Source organism: Oncorhynchus mykiss, chromosome 1 (genome assembly GCF_013265735.2).
Source record: "Oncorhynchus mykiss isolate Arlee chromosome 1, USDA_OmykA_1.1, whole genome shotgun sequence".
Taxonomy (NCBI): domain Eukaryota; kingdom Metazoa; phylum Chordata; class Actinopteri; order Salmoniformes; family Salmonidae; genus Oncorhynchus; species Oncorhynchus mykiss.
The window spans coordinates 2,249,703-2,269,687 of NC_048565.1; the positions used below are offsets into that span (position 1 = coordinate 2,249,703).

Genomic DNA, 19,985 nt, shown 5'->3' on the forward strand with positions numbered 1-19,985 from the left:
TGGCTTGGAAAAACTTCCTAGGCCAAAACCTAGGAAGAAACCTAGAGAGGAACCAGCTGTGCCGGGTAGAGATTATAACAGAACATGGCCAAGATGTTCAAATGTTCATAAATGACCAGCATGGTCAAATAATAATAAGGCAGAACAGTTGAAACTGGAGCAGCAGCACGGCCAGGTGGACTGGGGACAGCAAGGAGTCATCATGTCAGGTAGTCCTGAGGCATGGTCCTAGGGCTCAGGTGCTCCGAGAGAGGGAAAGAAAGAGAATTAGAGAGAGCATACTTAAATTTCACACAGGACACCGGATAAAACAGGAGAAGTACTCCAGACATAACAAACTGACCCTAGCCCCCCGACACAAACTACTGCAGCATAAATACTGGAGGCTGAGACCGGAGGGGTCAGGAGACACTGTGGCCCCAGCCGAGGACACCCCCGGATAGGGCCAAACAGGAAGGATACAACTCCACCCACTTTGCCAAAGCACAGCCCCCACACCACTAGAGGGATATCTTCAACCACCAACTTACCATCCTGAGGCAAGGCCGAGTATAGCCCACAAAGATCTCCGCCACGGCACAACCCAAGGGGACCCTAGGGACGGTATGAAAGAGCACCAGTAAGCCAGTGACTCAGCCCCTGTAATAGGGTTAGAGGCAGAGAATCCCAGTGGAAAGAGGGGAACTGGCCAGGCAGAGACAGCAAGGGCGGTTCGTTGCTCCAGAGCCTTTCCGTTCACCTTCCGACTCCTGGGCCAGATTACACTCAATCATATGACCCACTGAAGAGATGATTCTTCAGTAAAGACTTAAAGGTTGAGACCGAGCTTGCGTCTCTCACATGGGTAGGCAGACCATTACATAAAAATTGAGCTCTATAGGAGAAAGCCCTGCCTCCAGCTGTTTGCGTAGATATTCTAGGGACAATTAGGAGGCCTGCGTCTTGTGACCGTAGCGTACGTGTAGGTATGTACGGCAGGACCAAATCAGAGAGATAGATAGGAGCAAGCCCATGTAATGCTTTGTAGGTTAGCAGTAAAACCTTGAAATCAGCCCTTTCTTTGACAGGAAACCAGTGTAGGGAGGCTATGACTGGAGTAATATGATCAAATGTTTTGGTTCTAGTCAGGATACTAGCAGCCTTATTTAGCACTAACTGAAGTTTATTTAGTGCTTTATCCAGGTAGCCGGAAAGTAGAGCATTGCAATAGTCTAACCTAGAAGTGACAAAAGCATGGATTCATTTTTCTGCATCATTTTTGGACAGAAAGTTGACCAATTAGTTTTTTATATTTTCTGTGTCAAGGTTTGGCTTTTTCAAGAGAGGCTTTATTACTGCCACTTTTAGTGATGTACTGGGCTGTACGCACTACCCTCTGAAGCATCCAGTTGCAGAGGGAGGGGTTCAGTCCCAGGGTCCTTAGCTTAGTGATGACCTTGTAGGGCGCTATGGTGGTGAACGCCAAGCTGTAGTCAATGAACAGCATTCTCACGTCGATGTTTCTTTTGTCCAATTGGGAAAAGACAGTGTGGAGGGCAATAGAGATTGTGGCTCTGTTGGGGCAGTATGCGAATTGGAGTGGGTTCATGCTGTCTGGGATAATGGTGTTTGAGCCATGACCTGCCTTTCAAAGCATTTCATGGCTACAGATGGGAATGCTATGGGGCGATAGTCATTTAGACAGGTTACCTTGGCCTTCTTGGGCACAGGGACTATGGTGGTCTGCCTGAAACATGTTGGTATTAGACTCGGACAGGGACAGGTTGGAAATGTCAGTGGAAACACTTTCCAGCTGGTCAGCACACGCTTCCTGATAATTGGTTTGTGAATGTTAACCTGTTTTTAAAGGTCTAACTCACATCTGCTATGGAGAGCGTGATCACAGTCGTCCGGAACAACTGGTGCTCTCTCGCATGGTTCAGTGTTGCTTGCCTCGAAGCGAGCATAGAAGGCATTTAGCTTGTCTGGTAAGACCGCGTCACTGGAAAGCTCGCAGCAGTGATAGTTTGCAAGCCCTGCCAGTTGGTGTAATAGGATTTGAGCTTAGTATTTGTATTGGCGCTTTGCCTGTTTGATGGTTAGTTGGAGGGCGTGGAGGGGGGGGGGGGGGGGGGGGAAATGATGTCATAGAATGAAGGGAAGGTAACAGTTTTTCTCAATCCTGCCCACAGCTGGCAGCACTCAAGTAATCATCAATTTGGAGCACAGCTGCAAAGGAACCGGACTTTAATGCTCATGGTCAATTCGGTTTGACATTTGATATCCCTATGTGGCTAGTAAAATTACACAATGTACATGGGACCAATATTTTTATATATTTAATAACCTCAAACCAATTATAAATTGTAGAAATTCATATACAAATATTGAACGTATTTTAATGAGACAACTAAAATATTTATTGGCGGTCCCTTTCTAGCCCCAGAGATGGGCTATCCAAGTCAAACCAACCAGCCTGGCTGAAGCTGATGGGTGAAAGAAGTTGACTAGCGCTAGCCTAGGCGTCTTCAAGACACTTAAGACCTGGTTAGGCTGTTTTCATGTTATCTAGAAGGAGAGTAACTGTGTACTATTTTGGCAGAGTCAAATGCACAAGAAACACCAACATTAACCGTTACCAAGGCGACACTCCGTCTCAACTCCTCCTCCATATTTACTGGATTGGTTGAACAGTGCAGAAGAGAACCCCCCCCTTTTCCTCCCCCCCTTTCTTTCTCATCAGGACCAGAATATGCAGGGTGTTTCTTTTAGCCTGCTAGGTTAGGATACCGCTAAAACGTTCACAACCTTTTCTTTTAGCCTGCTAGGTTAGGATACCGCTAAAGCGTTCACAACCTTTTCTTTTAGCCTGCTAGGTTAGGATACCGCTAAAACGTTCACAACCTTTTCTTTTAGCCTGCTAGGTTAGGATACCGCTAAAACGTTCACAACAGGTGTTTCTTTTAGCCTGCTAGGTTAGGATACCGCTAAAACGTTCACAACCTTTTCTTTTAGCCTGCTAGGTTAGGATACCGCTAAAACGTTCACAACCTTTTCTTTTAGCCTGCTAGGTTAGGATACCGCTAAAACGTTCACAACCTTATCTTTTAGCCTGCTAGGTTAGGATACCGCTAAAACGTTCACAACCTTTTCTTTTAGCCTGCTAGGTTAGGATACCGCTAAAACGTTCACAACCTTTTCTTTTAGCCTGCTAGGTTAGGATACCGCTAAAACGTTCACAACCTTTTCTTTTAGCCTGCTAGGTTAGGATACCGCTAAAACGTTCACAACCTTTTCTTTTAGCCTGCTAGGTTAGGATACCGCTAAAACGTTCACAACCTTTTCTTTTAGCCTGCTAGGTTAGGATACCGCTAAAACGTTCACAACCTTTTCTTTTAGCCTGCTAGGTTAGGATACCGCTAAAACGTTCACAACCTTTTCTTTTAGCCTGCTAGGTTAGGATACCGCTAAAACGTTCACAACCTTTTCTTTTAGCCTGCTAGGTTAGGATACCGCTAAAACGTTCACAACCTTTTCTTTTAGCCTGCTAGGTTAGGATACCGCTAAAACGTTCACAACCTTTTCTTTTAGCCTGCTAGGTTAGGATACCGCTAAAACGTTCACAACCTTTTCTTTTAGCCTGCTAGGTTAGGATACCGCTAAAACGTTCACAACCTTTTCTTTTAGCCTGCTAGGTTAGGATACCACTAAAACGTTCACAACAGGTGTTTCTTTTAGCCTGCTACGTTAGGATACCACTAAAACGTTCACAACCTTTTCTTTTAGCCTGCTAGGTTAGGATACCGCTAAAACGTTCACAACCTTGACAACAGGTGTTTCTTTTAGCCTGCTAGGTTAGGATACCGCTAAAACGTTCACAACCTTGACAACAGGTGTTTCTTTTAGCCTGCTAGGTTAGGATACCGCTAAAACGTTCACAACCTTTTCTTTTAGCCTGCTAGGTTAGGATACCACTAAAACGTTCACAACCTTATCTTTTAGCCTGCTAGGTTAGGATACCACTAAAACATTCACAACAGGTGTTTCTTTTAGCCTGCTACGTTAGGATACCACTAAAACGTTCACAACCTTTTCTTTTAGCCTGCTAGGTTAGGATACCACTAAAACGTTCACAACCTTATCTTTTAGCCTGCTAGGTTAGGATACCACTAAAACGTTCACAACCTTATCTTTTAGCCTGCTAGGTTAGGATACCACTAAAACGTTCACAACCTTGAAAACAGGTGTTTATTTTAGCCTGCTAGGTTAGGATACCGCTAAAACGTTCACAACCTTGACAACAGGTGTTTCTTTTAGCCTGCTAGGTTAGGATACCACTAAAACGTTCACAACCTTGACAACAGGTGTTTCTTTTAGCCTGCTAGGTTAGGATACCGCTAAAACGTTCACAACCTTGACAACAGGCGTTTCTTTTAGCCTGCTAGGTTAGGATACCGCTAAAACGTTCACAACCTTGACAACAGGTGTTTCTTTTAGCCTGCTAGGTTAGGATACCGCTAAAACGTTCACAACCTTGACAACAGGTGTTTCTTTTAGCCTGCTAGGTTAGGATACCACTTATTTTGTCTCTGTTTCTAACGAGTGAGGCATGGAGGATGATTTAAACGAGTGAGGGATGGAGGGATGATTTAAACGATGGAGGGATGATTTAAACGAGTGAGGGATGGAGGGATGATTTGAAGCACTTTGTGACAATTGTTGATGTAAACAGGTTTTTTCCTAGATGATATTTGATTGTTAATCCTCTCTCCTGTAGGTGTAACGTCTGTGGTAAGGAGTTCTTTGAGAAGGCTCTGTTCAGGAGACATGTGAAGAAGGCCACGCATGGCAAGAAGGGCAGAGTCAAGCAGAACCTAGAGAGAGAGTGTGAACACTGTGGCAGGAAGTTCACCCAGCTCCGAGAGTACAGACGACACATGAACAACCACCAGGGTGAGACACAATATGTCTTCAGCCTAATGGCACTTGGTTTTCTATGTGGCTGGAGAAATGTGAGCTCTCTCAAGTTCATAGCTGGAGCGATGCATGCAATTACTATGCGGGCAACATCTAACACTCGAACCTACTGTTTAACTGGATCTAAATGGACTCTAACAGTAAAACGTACTACTCCTTGATGATATAGGTTAAATGTACTCTAAATGGTCTCAAACAGTAAACCGCTACCTGTCTCTCTGCATCAACCGCTACCTGTCTCTCTGCATCAACCGCTACCTACCTGTCGCTCTGCATCGACCGCTCGCCGCCTGTCTCTCTGCATCGACCGCTCGCTACCTGTCGCTCTGCATCGACCGCTCGCCGCCTGTCGCTCTGCATCGACCGCTCGCCGCCTGTCGCTCTGCATCGACCGCTCGCCGCCTGTCGCTCTGCATCGACCGCTCGCCGCCTGTCGCTCTGCATCGACCGCTCGCCGCCTGTCGCTCTGCATCGACCGCTCGCCGCCTGTCGCTCTGTTTTTGAGTGTTTTAATCAAGTTAAATCTGAACATTTATGCCCATGTTTATTATATATTATACATATCAACACACTATCCCCATGTGGTTCAATGCAAACCGACCTTAATGTGAACGGTGATGTATGGTGAAAAAGGGAATAGCAGAGTCTAAGCCTACCTGAAATAGATTTAGTACATTTGAGTACAACAATAGTGTTCCTTTTTACAGTAATAAGACAAAATGTAAGATGTGAAACTTGTTTTAGTTTAAGTTATGTTGCTACTGTGTGACTGACATGCAGGCACGACCGCTAGCATAAAACAAACATTTTCAATTGGCAAGATATGGTAATTAATGCCCATGATATGGTAATTAATGCCCATGATATGGTAATTAATGCCCATGATATGGTAATTAATGCCCATGATATGGTAATTAATGCCCATGATATGGTAATTCATGCCCATGATATGGTAATTAATGCCCATGATATGGTAATTAATGCCCATGATATGGTAATTAATGCCCATGATATGGTAATTCATGCCCATGATATGGTAATTCATGCCCATGATATGGTAATTCATGCCCATGATATGGTAATTCATGCCCTCTTTGTTTTACATAAAGTATGATCACTCATCTGAAGGTACTAAACAGTGTCTGAGGTTTCTATGCAGCTTTGAAGATGGCCACTAGTGGGAACATATACAGCTTAATAATACAACATCTGATTGGTTTAGAATAACAACTGTTATGGATACATCATCTGATTGGTTTAGAATAACAACTCTTATGAATGTAACATCTGATTGGTTTAGAATAACAACTCTTATGGATACATCATCTGATTGGTTTAGAATAACAACTCTTATGGATACATCATCTGATTGGTTTAGAATAACAACTCTTATGAATGTAACATCTGATTGGTTTAGAATAACAACTCTTATGGATACATCATCTGATTGGTTTAGAATAACAACTATTATGAATCTAACATCTGATTGGCTTAGAATAACAACTCTTATGAATACAACCAGATTAATTTTTTGAAATATTAAATGGCAGAAAATGTTTATATTTTTTAATCTAAAGATGGAAATGGGCTCAACATTAAGGCTGAGTTATAAGCCAGTTTTAGGAGGGTATGTCAGTTTGTTGTAAATGACAACAGCTAAATGAGATCCAACTGACGCCGTACCCCATTCTGTAAGCAGGCGCGAGGCCACAAATAACTGACAACGGACTATTTTTGACTGCTGTCTTATCGACACTTTGTATTCACTATAATGCCATTATTGCATTTGTGCTGATTTTCACTATTTGTCAAGCACACTTGGTGCTATAAGCACACTTGGTGCTATAAGCACACTTGGTGCTATAAGCACACTTGGTGCTTATAATGATGTTGAGGCTACTGATTTTTGTTGTCTTCATTTGACCGGGCCTCATTGTCAGGAAGGGGGAGGGTCCAACGAGGCCTTTTTAATGTTAATAGGTTCACTCACCTTACAGACAGGTGTTGATTGGGTGGCTAGAGAATAGGAGTCTATAGGACTGTGTTCTAACACCTGTCCTCTTCTTCTCTCAGGAGTCAAACCCTTTGAGTGTCTGACGTGTGGAGTAGCCTGGGCCGACGCCCGCTCTCTGAAGAGACACGTACGCACCCACACCGGAGAGCGCCCTTACGTGTGCCCCGAGTGCCAGGAAGCCCACATCGATGCCCGCTCCCTACGGAAGCACATGACCAAGTACCACGGCGACCTCCTGCCGGGGAAGATCATGCTGGAGAAAGATACCCTACAGTTTCACAACCAGGGTACTCAGGTGGAACACGCCGTCTCCATCCTGGCGTCCGATCTCCCCCCCGAGCTCCGGCCCGTCCAGCCGCCGCCGGCCGAGGAGATCGAGACGGTGCTGATCACGGAGGAGACGGTGGAGGCGGTTCAGGCCGTTCAGGGTGACGGGGTCGCGACCTTGTCAGATCAGAGCATCATGCAGGTGGTGAACTATGTGCTGTCTCAGCAGAGTGTACTGCCCGGGGGGGTGAAGATGGAGGAGCAAGAGGTTATACAAACCATGGAGGTGGTACACATGGCAGAGGTGGAGTGATGTGATGTGACAGACCAGAGGTGGAGGGACGTGACAGACCAGAGGTGGAGTGACGTGACAGACCAGAGGTGGAGTGACGTGACAGACCAGAGGTGGAGGGACGTGACAGACCAGAGGTGGAGGGACGTGACAGACCAGAGGTGGAGGGACGTGACAGACCAGAGGTGGAGGGACGTGACAGACCAGAGGTGGAGGGACGTGACAGACCAGAGGTGGAGGGACGTGACAGACCAGAGGTGGAGTGACGTGACAGACCACCTAGTGGACAGCAAGAATGACTCACATAGCCACTAATATCCCTAATCCTGAACCAGGTGGAGTGACTCTCGTATCCCTGACCTATCAGAACCCAGGTGGAGTGACTCTCGTATCCCTGACCTATCAGAACCCAGGTGGAGTGACTCTCGTATCCCTGACCTATCAGAACCCAGGTGGAGTGACTCTCGTATCCCTGACCTATCAGAACCCAGGTGGAGTGACTCTCGTATCCCTGACCTATCACAACCCAGGTGGAGTGACCTCTCGTATCCCTGACCTATCAGAACCCAGGTGGAGTGACTCTCATATCCCTGACCTATCAGAACCCAGGTGGAGTGACTCTCGTATCCCTGACCTATCAGAACCCAGGTGGAGTGACCTCTCGTATCCCTGACCTATCAGAACCCAGGTGGACAGGTTGACACAGGACTGTCAGTCTCTGTCCTGAGGTGGAGGAACGGGGAATGTGTCAGATACCTGGGTGGTGTTCATTAGGACACAACTGTAGCAAAACATTCTGCAATGGAAAACAATGTGTTCTTATGAGATGACTTCAGGTACTGCTCCCTTGTTTTCCCCCAATTGAACAGGCCCCTCTTGTCTACAGTGGGACAGAAGGTACAAAGTTGACTATTTTTTACTGAATATATAGATTGAACGAACTGAATTGATTTAAAGCTCAATCCAATCTTGTGTGTAAAATAGTGGCAGTCATTTAAAATATTCTGTATTAATCTGGAGGAATTTGCTTCATTCATGAATCTCACCACATACCGTTGAATCTCAGATATTTTATTAAATGATGAAATAATCCAGTTTTCAGACTTTTTCCTTTTTCCTTCAGGACCATGTTTTATTTACCACGTTTGTACAACTTTGTTCTAGCCTCGTTTTAACATGAGCCTGATCTGCAAGCTCACCGTCTGGTATCACTCACCGTCTGGTATCACTCACCGTCTGGTATCACTCACCGTCTGGTATCACTCATCGTCTGGTATCACTCATCGTCTGGTATCACTCCCCCCTTTATAAGTTGAAGCTCATCGTCTGGTATCGCTCCCCCCTTTATAAGTTGAAGCTCATCGTCTGGTATCGCTCCCCCCTTTATAAGTTGAAGCTCAACTAGCACCTGCCTCCCCTGACCACGGGCTGGAGGGGAAACACAATAAACCTATTGCTTATGTTCATCTTGTCTGTCTTTCTCTCAAAGACCACACCGTTCATCTTGTCTGTCTTTCTCTCAAAGACCACACCGTGTACAGGCTGACTTAGTACGGCCAAGAAATGACTATTCTGCTTTAATGTAAGGCCATCTGCACGTTTTAGTGTCACTAATGGACATGTTACAAACTGCAACAGCATTTTGATATACTTGGGATATTTTTATTGTTTTGTTTATCAAAATAAGTACATTGTAACATTATTTACAATTCATTTTACAAAATTGTAGAACAGCAGATTACAGTACGAGGTTCTGCTTTCAATGTACCAATGACATACTAGGGTCATTCATGGCATGTTCATTCAGTGGTTATCACACTTTCAATATTGAAATTATATAAACTGTGTTTACGGCAACACTACACAGACCGCTTGTGAGAACAGTGACTTGTTGAGACCCCGATTTTTATTCATTTAAATGAATAGAAATAACCCGAACCCCTTTGTACCGTAATGTCTTTTAGCCATGCACTATTCTAAGTCCAAACCTTTTTGTTTGTTTTTTTTAGTAAAAAATACATAACAGCATGTAGCTTTTAGAAAATAACTATACAAATGTATATACAATGATCTCAATAGTTTGGGCCATCTATCAAGTTAATCTGTAACAACAACAACAACAACAACAGTTTACAAAATGTGGTTCCAAAAATCCAGCAAGACAAATCAAAAGGAGCGTTTTGTAAGAAAAATGAAAAATGTAGCCCAGTAAATGTTCAACAGACCCACAAAATACAGACGGCGAGAACAAGCAGGCAATGAAATTCATCCCAAATGCCGCCCTATACTTTCGACCGTAGGGTGCTATTTTTTTGGGGGGGGGGGGGACAATACCAAAGATGATCTGTAACAGTATTGTTATCGCCTCGAGGGCTATGAGAATGCAATTCTCATTCACGTAGAAATACAGTAAGTAGTTATAAACACGATAGTTTAACCAACACGAGGGTAGCAAAATTCCAGTCATTTCCCCAAGAGTTATAAACACGATTGAACTATTCCAGTAACTTCCTCCAAGAGTTATAAACACGATTGAACTATTCCAGTAACTTCCTCCAAGAGTTATAAACACAATGGTTTAACCAACAAAAGGATGACTAAATCCCCAGGTTTCTGAAAATCCTGGAAGCAGGAAGGTTAACACGATACAAGGCAGTAACTTGTTTTGTGGTATAAAAAAAAAAGAAATCAACCAATCCAACCTTTTTAAACAGCATTATTAATCACACTTTTCTCTGACACAAAGTAAAAATATGCATCTTGAAATGTATACAATCAAGACCGGCTTGTGACCAGCAGGCAAAAACAGTGTTGTGGACTAAAAACAGCAGGCGATCATGACAGTCCCGTCTAGAGCAACAGACCGGGATTCAACCCAAGGTGCGGTAAAGAACAGAGCAGCGCATTATACTTGTAATGGTAATTTGGGCTTGAGCTGAAGTGTGATATGAGTATTTTGTCATTTTTGGCCCGTATTTAGCGCAGTACCAATATGGCCACTAGAGGCCGCCACTCGCCAGTTGTGAGGTTACTTCCGGTGGCCGCACTATGGCAGTTGAGAAGTTTACCATCATCGGTCAACAGCACCGATAAATACATATTTATTTTGAAAGTAAGCGGGTGGAAAAGCACCATATTCAATTCAGTAATGTTTTCGGGAGGTCGTACATATGTTTTCACAAAACGTATGAAAAGTCCGCTAGCCTACAAGCTAATGTAGCTGGTAGCCCCATAGCAACACTAGCTTCCCTTAGTAACGGTCCTTGGCCTGTCGGGCGTCCGACATTGAGCATCATCAGCATTTGAGGAAATGCTTTGAAATCGATGAAAGTTGCTTCTCTGCCCCGTGGTGCGCTTGCTTTGCGTCAATTGTTGACGGTTCATTAGATCTTGTGAATTGAAATGCGAAAAAATAAAGTTACATTTGGTTTCATGTGGCCTCGACTTTATACACACACCACTGATTATTTTACTATGAGTTAAGAAGTCAAGAAGCTGCTACTACAACTTGCTAGGTTCACAATGTAAACTAAAGCAACGTGTGAGTGTGTATATATATATATATATATATATATATATATATATATAGAGGATTGTTTATTTAGTATAACCACTAACAACAATGTAACGTTTTAATTTGGACCAAAGCCAAGGAGAAATGGCTTGAATCGTGCAAGCTAACAGACCATTAACGACACAGTACAACAGTGGTGTGCAGAACAGCATCTCGGAAACGCACAACGCGTCGGTCTTTGTCACGGATGGTTCTATTGCAACACCGGGTTCTACTCCCATCAGATAAGAACAAGAGGAAGAGGTTCCAGTGGGCAACAACACTGGACAATTTGAGGAGTGGAAACATCGCCTGGTCCGACGAATGCCGATTCCTGGTACGTGTGATGGCAGTGTCAGGATTTGGCAGAAACTCATCGCCCCCCAGTACAGGCTGGTGGCAGTGTCAGGATTTGGCAGAAACTCATCGCCCCCCAGTACAGGCTGGTGGCAGTGTCAGGATTTGGCAGAAACTCATCGCCCCCCCAGTACAGGCTGGTGGCAGTGTCAGGATTTGGCAGAAACTCATCGCCCCCCCAGTACAGGCTGGTGGTGTAATGCTGTGGGGAATGTTTTACTGCCAGACGTTTAGGTCTCTTGATACCAATTGAGCAACATTTGAACACCACACAATCAATTTCCCGAAGAATTCAGGCTGTTCTGGAGGCAAAAAGGGTCTGACTAGATGGGTGTACCTAATAAACTGTCCACTGAGTGTATATCCTGTTGTTTTGTTTTGCAATATTTGTGAATTTGTTTATAATTTATTTATGAAATGGTAGCAGTTGACAGATGTTTGCTAAGTGGGTCAACAGCAAGACAGAAGCACCTACATAGAAAAATGTATTTATCTTTATAATTTTGAAGGTCTCATCTGTCGTAACGCACTTTGGATTGGATCCTGGCCGTACACCTTCTACGGCCCAACAACAACAACAACAACAACAAAAGGTTTCCTCTCATAAAACCTATCAAAGCAAATCACAAAAAACATTTAAGAGTTTTTTGTCTCAAGAAATTAGATTTTTGTTTGTTGTATGAAATGTATCTTTCCTAAAACCATAATTTGTCTCATCCTCTAGCTGGCAGCTATGGAAGGCTTTCCTAAAACCATAATTTGTCTCATTCTCTAGCTGGCAGCTATGGAAGGCTTTCCTAAAACCATAATTTGTCTCATTCTCTAGCTGGCAGCTATGGAAGGCTTTCCTAAAACCATAATTTGTCTCATCCTCTAGCTGGCAGCTATGGAAGGCTTTCCTAAAACCATAATTTGTCTCATTCTCTAGCTGGCAGCTATGGAAGGCTTTCCTAAAAACATAATTTGTCTCATTCTCTAGCTGGCAGCTATGGAAGGCTTTCCTAAAACCATAATTTGTCTCATCCTCTAGCTGGCAGCTATGGAAGGCTTTCCTAAAACCATAATTTGTCTCATCCTCTAGCTGGCAGCTATGGAAGGCTTTCCTAAAACCATAATTTGTCTCATTCTCTAGCTGGCAGCTATGGAAGGCTTTCCTAAAACCATAATTTGTCTCATTCTCTAGCTGGCAGCTATGGAAGGCTTTCCTAAAACCATAATTTGTCTCATCCTCTAGCTGGCAGCTATGGAAGGCTTTCCTAAAACCATAATTTGTCTCATCCTCTAGCTGGCAGCTATGGAAGGCTTTCCTAAAAACATAATTTGTCTCATCCTCTAGCTGGCAGCTATGGAAGGCTTTCCTAAAACCATAATTTGTCTCATTCTCTAGCTGGCAGCTATGGAAGGCTTTCCTAAAAACATAATTTGTCTCATTCTCTAGCTGGCAGCTATGGAAGGCTTTCCTAAAACCATAATTTGTCTCATCCTCTAGCTGGCAGCTATGGAAGGCTTTCCTAAAACCATAATTTGTCTCATTCTCTAGCTGGCAGCTATGGAAGGCTTTCCTAAAACCATAATTTGTCTCATTCTCTAGCTGGCAGCTATGGAAGGCTTTCCTAAAACCATAAAATAAGTGCATTTTTATTTGCATAGTAGTTTTGCTATTTAGGATATCTGAACTAAGGACCAGGGTCCAGTTTCCCGCTAGCGATGTAAGTCAGGTCTTATGACGATGTACTTAGCTGGTCTGAGGCAGGTCGGTAAACAACTTCCAACAATGTTTTTTTGTGTTCTGCTCCAAAACGAGGGTTGTTCTAACAATGAACTTAGATGCTTTTGAGGAAACCGGACCCAGAGCACTTTGAAGCAGAGAATTCCTAGTTCTGTACCGTGATACGAGAGTGGTTGGTCAACAGGTGTGTGACAGAGGCAGGGCTTCAATCCAAGGCCCATTGCCGACAAGCGTACCGCACTCAACTTTTAATGATAACGTGCGCTTGAGCCGACATCCCCAGCGTTTACTGTAAAAGTGATCTCTGAACGTCAGGAAAATGGCCGTTTTACAGACCCATTGGTACAGTGCGCTTGTCAACAGTGCACCTTAGATTGAAATTCCATCCAGAGTGTGAGTTTTTCTATTCTCCCTCTTCCTTGATGCGCTGCTGCTTGTTGCGTCGGGAGTCCAGGTCGAAGGAGAAGTCGGACCAGTCGTCACGCGGAGGGAAGGAGATGGTCTGGCGCAGGGTGAAGCGCACGGCGTCGATGACCCGCTCGCCGCGGGCCTCGGAGGACCCTACGCTGACGGCGGAGGCCCCGCTGGAGGTACGCAGGATGTGGGGAGGAGGGGAGAACTCCATGCTCTGCCGGTGCTCCATGATGCCCTTCCAGATGACGTGCTGGAACTCCTGCGGGATCTTCAGCCGGGACAGGTCCTGTGGACGGGGATGACATCACACACTGGGGGTTAGTCTCTCTAGCCTCGTTTAGTCTTCTCTCTCAGGCTAGGGCCAGGGCCCCAGCAGGCAGCCCAATGCTCTTAGGCTAGGCCCAGGGCCCCAGCAGGCAGCCCAAAAAGACCATTGTCTTACGTCAGATAGCACGATAAATCCGTTTGCAATGATAGTTCATGGCAACGCTGACGCGTTAGAATAACGCCATCTCCCGGAAGACAATGCTCTCAGGCTAGGCTCGGCGCCAGGCAGCCCAATGCTCTCAGGCTAGGCTCGGCGCCAGGCAGCCCAATGCTCTCAGGCTAGGCTCGGCGCCAGGCAGCCCAATGCTCTCAGGCTAGGCTCGGCGCCAGGCAGCCCAATGCTCTCAGGCTAGGCTCTGCGCCAGGCAGCCCAATGCTCTCAGGCTAGGCTCGGCGCCAGGCAGCCCAATGCTCTCAGGCTAGGCTCTGCGCCAGGCAGCCCAATGCTCTCAGGCTAGGCTCGGCGCCAGGCAGCCCAATGCTCTCAGGCTAGGCTCTGCGCCAGGCAGCCCAATGCTCTCAGGCTAGGCTCTGCGCCAGGCAGCCCAATGCTCTCAGGCACGGCTCTGCGCCAGGCAGCCCAATGCTCTCAGGCTCGGCTCGGCGCCAGGCAGCCCAATGCTCTCAGGCTCGGCGCCAGGCAGCCCAATGAAGAGTAGTTCTGATTACAAAAATAGACAAAGATGACTTGCAGATAAACGTTCCCATTTCATAAATGTTTTTTTTTTTTTTTTTCTTGCCTTACACGAAGGCTCAGGCCTCCTGAAGCCAGCCGACCCTTCTCTCTGAGTTTAACCACACAGGTGCGTGCGACAGGCAAGGCCTCACCTCCAAGTTATAGTTCTCGATCTGGTAGATGTTGGTCAGGCCCTGTGCTGTGAAACAGTCCAGGCAGGCTGCGCAGCCCAGCCGCAGAAGAAAGCTACAGCGGGACACAGAGAAGGAAACTGGTTAGTAGTGAAAAATAGCACCTCGGCATTCTAGTAATAACTGTATTAGACAAGACTGTTCAACGATACAGAGAGCTCTGTCAGATCCGATACAGAGAGCTCTGTCAGATCCAATACAGAGAGCTCTGTCAGATCCAGTACAGAGAGCTCTGTCAGATCCAGTACAGAGAGCTCTGTCAGATCCAGTACAGAGAGCTCTGTCAGATCCAGTACAGAGAGCTCTGTCAGATCCAGTACAGAGAGCTCTGTCAGATCCCGTACAGAGAGCTCTGTCAGATCCAGTACAGAGAGCTCTGTCAGATCCAGTACAGAGAGCTCTGTCAGATCCAGTACAGAGAGCTCTGTCAGATCCCGTACAGAGAGCTCTGTCAGATCCCGTACAGAGAGCTCTGTCAGATCCCGTACAGAGAGCTCTGTCAGATCCAGTACAGAGAGCTCTGTCAGATCCAATACAGAGAGCTCTGTCAGATCCAGTACAGAGAGCTCTGTCAGATCCAATACAGAGAGCTCTGTCAGATCCAATACAGAGAGCTCTGTCAGATCCAGTACAGAGAGCTCTGTCAGATCCAGTACAGAGAGCTCTGTCAGATCCAGTACAGAGAGCTCTGTCAGATCCAGTACAGTGAGCTCTGTCAGATCCAATACAGAGAGCTCTGTCAGATCCAGTACAGAGAGCTCTGTCAGATCCAGTACAGAGAGCTCTGTCAGATCCAGTACAGAGAGCTCTGTCAGATCCAGTACAGAGAGCTCTGTCAGATCCCGTACAGAGAGCTCTGTCAGATCCCGTACAGAGAGCTCTGTCAGATCCCGTACAGAGAGCTCTGTCAGATCCAGTACAGAGAGCTCTGTCAGATCCAATACAGAGAGCTCTGTCAGATCCCGTACAGAGAGCTCTGTCAGATCCCGTACAGAGAGCTCTGTCAGATCCCGTACAGAGAGCTCTGTCAGATCCCGTACAGAGAGCTCTGTCAGATCCCGTACAGAGAGCTCTGTCAGATCCAGTACAGAGAGCTCTGTCAGATCCAATACAGAGAGCTCTGTCAGATCCAATACAGATAGCTCTGTCAGATCCAGTACAGAGAGCTCTGTCAGATCCAGTACAGAGAGCTCTGTCAGATCCAATACAGAGAGCTCTGTCAGATCCAGTACAGAGAGCTCTGTCAGATCCCGTACAGAGAGCTCTGTCAGATCCCGTACAGAGAGCTCTGTCAGATCCCGTACAGAGAGCTCTGTCAGATCCCGTACAGAGAGCTCTGTCAGATCCAGTACAGAGAGCTCTGTCAGATCCAGTACAGAGAGCTCTGTCAGATCCAGTACAGAGAGCTCTGTCAGATCCAATACAGAGAGCTCTGTCAGATCCAGTACAGAGAGCTCTGTCAGATCCAGTACAGAGAGCTCTGTCAGATCCAGTACAGAGAGCTCTGTCAGATCCAGTACAGTGAGCTCTGTCAGATCCAATACAGAGAGCTCTGTCAGATCCAGTACAGAGAGCTCTGTCAGATCCAGTACAGAGAGCTCTGTCAGATCCAGTACAGAGAGCTCTGTCAGATCCAGTACAGAGAGCTCTGTCAGATCCAGTACAGAGAGCTCTGTCAGATCCAGTACAGAGAGCTCTGTCAGATCCCGTACAGAGAGCTCTGTCAGATCCCGTACAGAGAGCTCTGTCAGATCCAGTACAGAGAGCTCTGTCAGATCCAATACAGAGAGCTCTGTCAGATCCCGTACAGAGAGCTCTGTCAGATCCCGTACAGAGAGCTCTGTCAGATCCCGTACAGAGAGCTCTGTCAGATCCCGTACAGAGAGCTCTGTCAGATCCAGTACAGAGAGCTCTGTCAGATCCAATACAGAGAGCTCTGTCAGATCCAATACAGATAGCTCTGTCAGATCCAGTACAGAGAGCTCTGTCAGATCCAGTACAGAGAGCTCTGTCAGATCCAATACAGAGAGCTCTGTCAGATCCAGTACAGAGAGCTCTGTCAGATCCCGTACAGAGAGCTCTGTCAGATCCCGTACAGAGAGCTCTGTCAGATCCAGTACAGAGAGCTCTGTCAGATCCAGTACAGAGAGCTCTGTCAGATCCAATACAGAGAGCTCTGTCAGATCCAGTACAGAGAGCTCTGTCAGATCCCGTACAGAGAGCTCTGTCAGATCCCGTACAGAGAGCTCTGTCAGATCCAGTACAGAGAGCTCTGTCAGATCCCGTACAGAGAGCTCTGTCAGATCCAGTACAGAGAGCTCTGTCAGATCCAGTACAGAGAGCTCTGTCAGATCCAGTACAGAGAGCTCTGTCAGATCCAGTACAGAGAGCTCTGTCAGATCCAGTACAGAGAGCTCTGTCAGATCCCGTACAGAGAGCTCTGTCAGATCCCGTACAGAGAGCTCTGTCAGATCCAGTACAGAGAGCTCTGTCAGATCCCGTACAGAGAGCTCTGTCAGATCCCGTACAGAGAGCTCTGTCAGATCCAGTACAGAGAGCTCTGTCAGATCCAATACAGAGAGCTCTGTCAGATCCAGTTATTTAGAACCTTGTTAGTTAGAGCGGTTCAGGTTCAGGTCAAAACTAGCGCTAGGAGACACTTTTAAAGCCGTGTTGAAATTGTCCTGTCAATATTGTGTCTCGTCCCGACTTTTTATAGAGCCCACAACTGTCCAAGAGCATCAACAGATGTGTGTTATCAGTGGTGGCTGGTGCCACTTTTTTTAAATTTTAAATCGGAGGACGGGCTCTTAGTAATGGAATGAATGAAACCTTATCAAACCTATCATACTGTAAAGCCATTCCAGCCATCACTATGAGCCGTCCTTCCTTCACCAGCCTCCACTGGTGGTTGTTTAGCTAGGTACCTGGAGATGCTGCTGTCCATAGGGTAGGGAGGCGGGGGGGTGCAGTGGGAGCTGGGCACCATGGGTAACTGGGGCTGCAGGATGTGGGCGGGGCTCAGGGCCGACATGTCAGCATTCATAGCCATGTGGCCCATCATCGGAGTCACTAGAGAAACCATAGAGATCATAGTTTTATCTCTATAAAAGGAAGCAATCTGCTGTTAGCCAATGTGGCCAATCGTCAGAGTCACTAGAGAATCACATGGACTTGTGTGAGTGACTCTTAAAGGGGGTAATTTGACATTTTTAAAATGTCGAATGTATCTCCAGCACCATTACTATGGTTCAGATATTTCTGTAGATTAGGGGCAGTGAGCATCATCGCGTCATTCCCAGAAACAAGCTCTCAGAGAGAGCGGTACTCTTTAAAGCCACAATCTGTCATTCGTTTTTTCAGCCCTAAGGGATGAGGCTGGACAAATGTAAGAACTCTTAACGGTCTCTGAGATTGTGTATTATCTACATAAGATAGACGGGGGGGGGGGGGGGGGGGCGCACCTCGACAACAATACATGAGGTGGAGGAGGAGAAAAGGGAACATGCTCAGCCATCTACCGTCTTACTAAAATAGTGAAAGGGCAACGCCAAGAATAATACATGTCCTGAGAACAGGACAAGGACCTGCAGCGAGACAGACAGGGACCTCTAGACAGGACAGGGGCCTCTAGACAGGACAAGGACCTGCAGCGAGACAGGACAGGGGCCTCTAGACAGGACAGGGGCCTCTAGACAGGACAAGGACCTGCAGCGAGGCTCCAGAGGGGAGGAACAGAGTCCCACAGGGATTTTTTAAATGTATTTAACCTATTAACCTATTTAACCTAACCTATTTAACCAGGCAAGTCAGTTAGGAACACATTCTTATTTTCAATGACGGCCTAGGAACAGTGGGTTAACTGTTCAGGGGCAGAACGACAGATTGGTACCTTGTCAGCTCGGGGATTTGATCTTGCAACCTTCCGGTTACTAGTCCAACGCTCTAACCACTAGGCTACCTGCCGCCCTATTGACCCAGATGAGGAAGCGTTCTGACAAGGGGCTGAGAGTTGTACAGTGACAACCTACACATCCCTCCCAGCGCCACTTGTGCCCAGACAGATACCGCTATCCTCCCTGACGCGTGTCACATGATCGGCCCAGAGGGGACGTGGTACTGGAGTTGGCGGGGCAGGGGAGTTATGACAGGGACCCAGACACAAAGACAGGACAGGGGCCTCTAAACAGATCAAGTCAGACAGGGGGAGCAGAATCTCTCTATACAAAGGGGTAAAGGCACACTTACTGTCAGTCAGGCCTTGGGCCATGGAGGAGGGGGTGAGGGTGTTGCGTTGCTGGGGGTTGATGAGCTGGCTGACGGAGGGGAGCTTGTTGACCTTGCCGTGGGGGAGAGGAGGGGAGCTGGAGCCATACTGGGGCTGGGGGGCCATGGCGCTCCTGGGGCAGGGGAGAGGAGGGTACAGGCCGTTACTCTCATCGCCCCAGAGATCCCATCTTTAACGACAAAGGGCCACAAGGCTGTTAGTTACAGTACAGTGGAATACAACATGTTAAGTTTTACTGTTCAGTATAGTTATTGACAAGGTTAGGTAATCATTTTTGACAGATTGTGTAGCTGATGTTATTCTCAAACATGACTCTCTTACACGCCAATGTGTTTTCAACACTATCGGAAATGATTCAATTGAAGCACGCCATAGAAACTCAAAGCATCTCTCTGTGACTATAAAGTTTACGTGTCATCTAACAGTATGTGTATAGATTCAGATCAGCGTCAACCGTCGATAGCAGACGTTTTGGAGCCGTCAAAATCGCGGAGCAGCTGCTCTTGCCGCCCCCCACTCTCCTTAGAAGTTCAGAACATCTAGACTATATACGAATAATGAAGCTCAGATTAAACATCTATCATCCTGTAGATTACATCTATCATCCTGTAGATTACATTTATCATCCTAATGGAGGTGTAGATTACATCTATCATCCTGTAGATTACATCTATCATCCTAACGGAGGAGTAGATTACCTCTATCATCCTGTAGATTACATCTATCATCCTGTAGATTACATCTATCATCCTGTAGATTACATCTATCATCCTGTAGATTACATCTATCATCCTAGTGGAGGAGTAGATTACATCTATCATCCTGTAGATTACATCTATCATCCTGTAGATTACATCTATCATCCTAGTGGAGGAGTAGATTCCATCTATCATCCTGTAGATTACATCTATCATCCTAGTG

At 46.2% G+C, this 19,985-nt stretch overlaps 2 protein-coding genes across 14 annotated transcripts in view; one reads left to right on the top strand and one right to left on the bottom strand.

The window, feature by feature from the left end:
• Positions 1–8,623, top strand: part of zbtb11 (zinc finger and BTB domain containing 11) — a 46,191-nt gene extending 37,568 nt beyond the window's left edge. For 3 of the 8 annotated variants that reach the window (XM_036980129.1, XM_036979967.1, XM_036980170.1), the window contains 2 exons: positions 4,757–4,932; positions 7,030–8,623. In XM_036980129.1, coding sequence (XP_036836024.1) covers positions 4,757–4,932; positions 7,030–7,550 — 697 coding nt within the window. In that variant the 3' untranslated portion in view covers positions 7,551–8,623. The remainder of the gene's footprint in view (positions 1–4,756; positions 4,933–7,029) is intronic. The other 5 variants (XR_005052082.1, XR_005052094.1, XR_005052101.1 and 2 more) reach the window with 5 other exon arrangements.
• A 905-nt stretch (positions 8,624–9,528) lies between these two features.
• Positions 9,529–19,985, bottom strand: part of tp63 (tumor protein p63) — a 128,075-nt gene continuing 117,618 nt past the window's right edge. For 3 of the 6 annotated variants that reach the window (XM_036980330.1, XM_036980262.1, XM_036980462.1), the window contains 4 exons: positions 19,025–19,233; positions 17,704–17,848; positions 14,738–14,831; positions 9,529–13,868 (listed from right to left, as the gene is read on the bottom strand). In XM_036980330.1, the coding sequence (XP_036836225.1) occupies positions 13,572–13,868; positions 14,738–14,831; positions 17,704–17,848; positions 19,025–19,233 (745 nt within the window). In that variant the 3' untranslated portion in view covers positions 9,529–13,571. Of the gene's footprint in view, positions 13,869–14,737; positions 14,832–17,703; positions 17,849–19,024; positions 19,234–19,985 lie in introns of those variants that run through there. The other 3 variants (XM_036980419.1, XM_036980381.1, XR_005052171.1) reach the window with 2 other exon arrangements.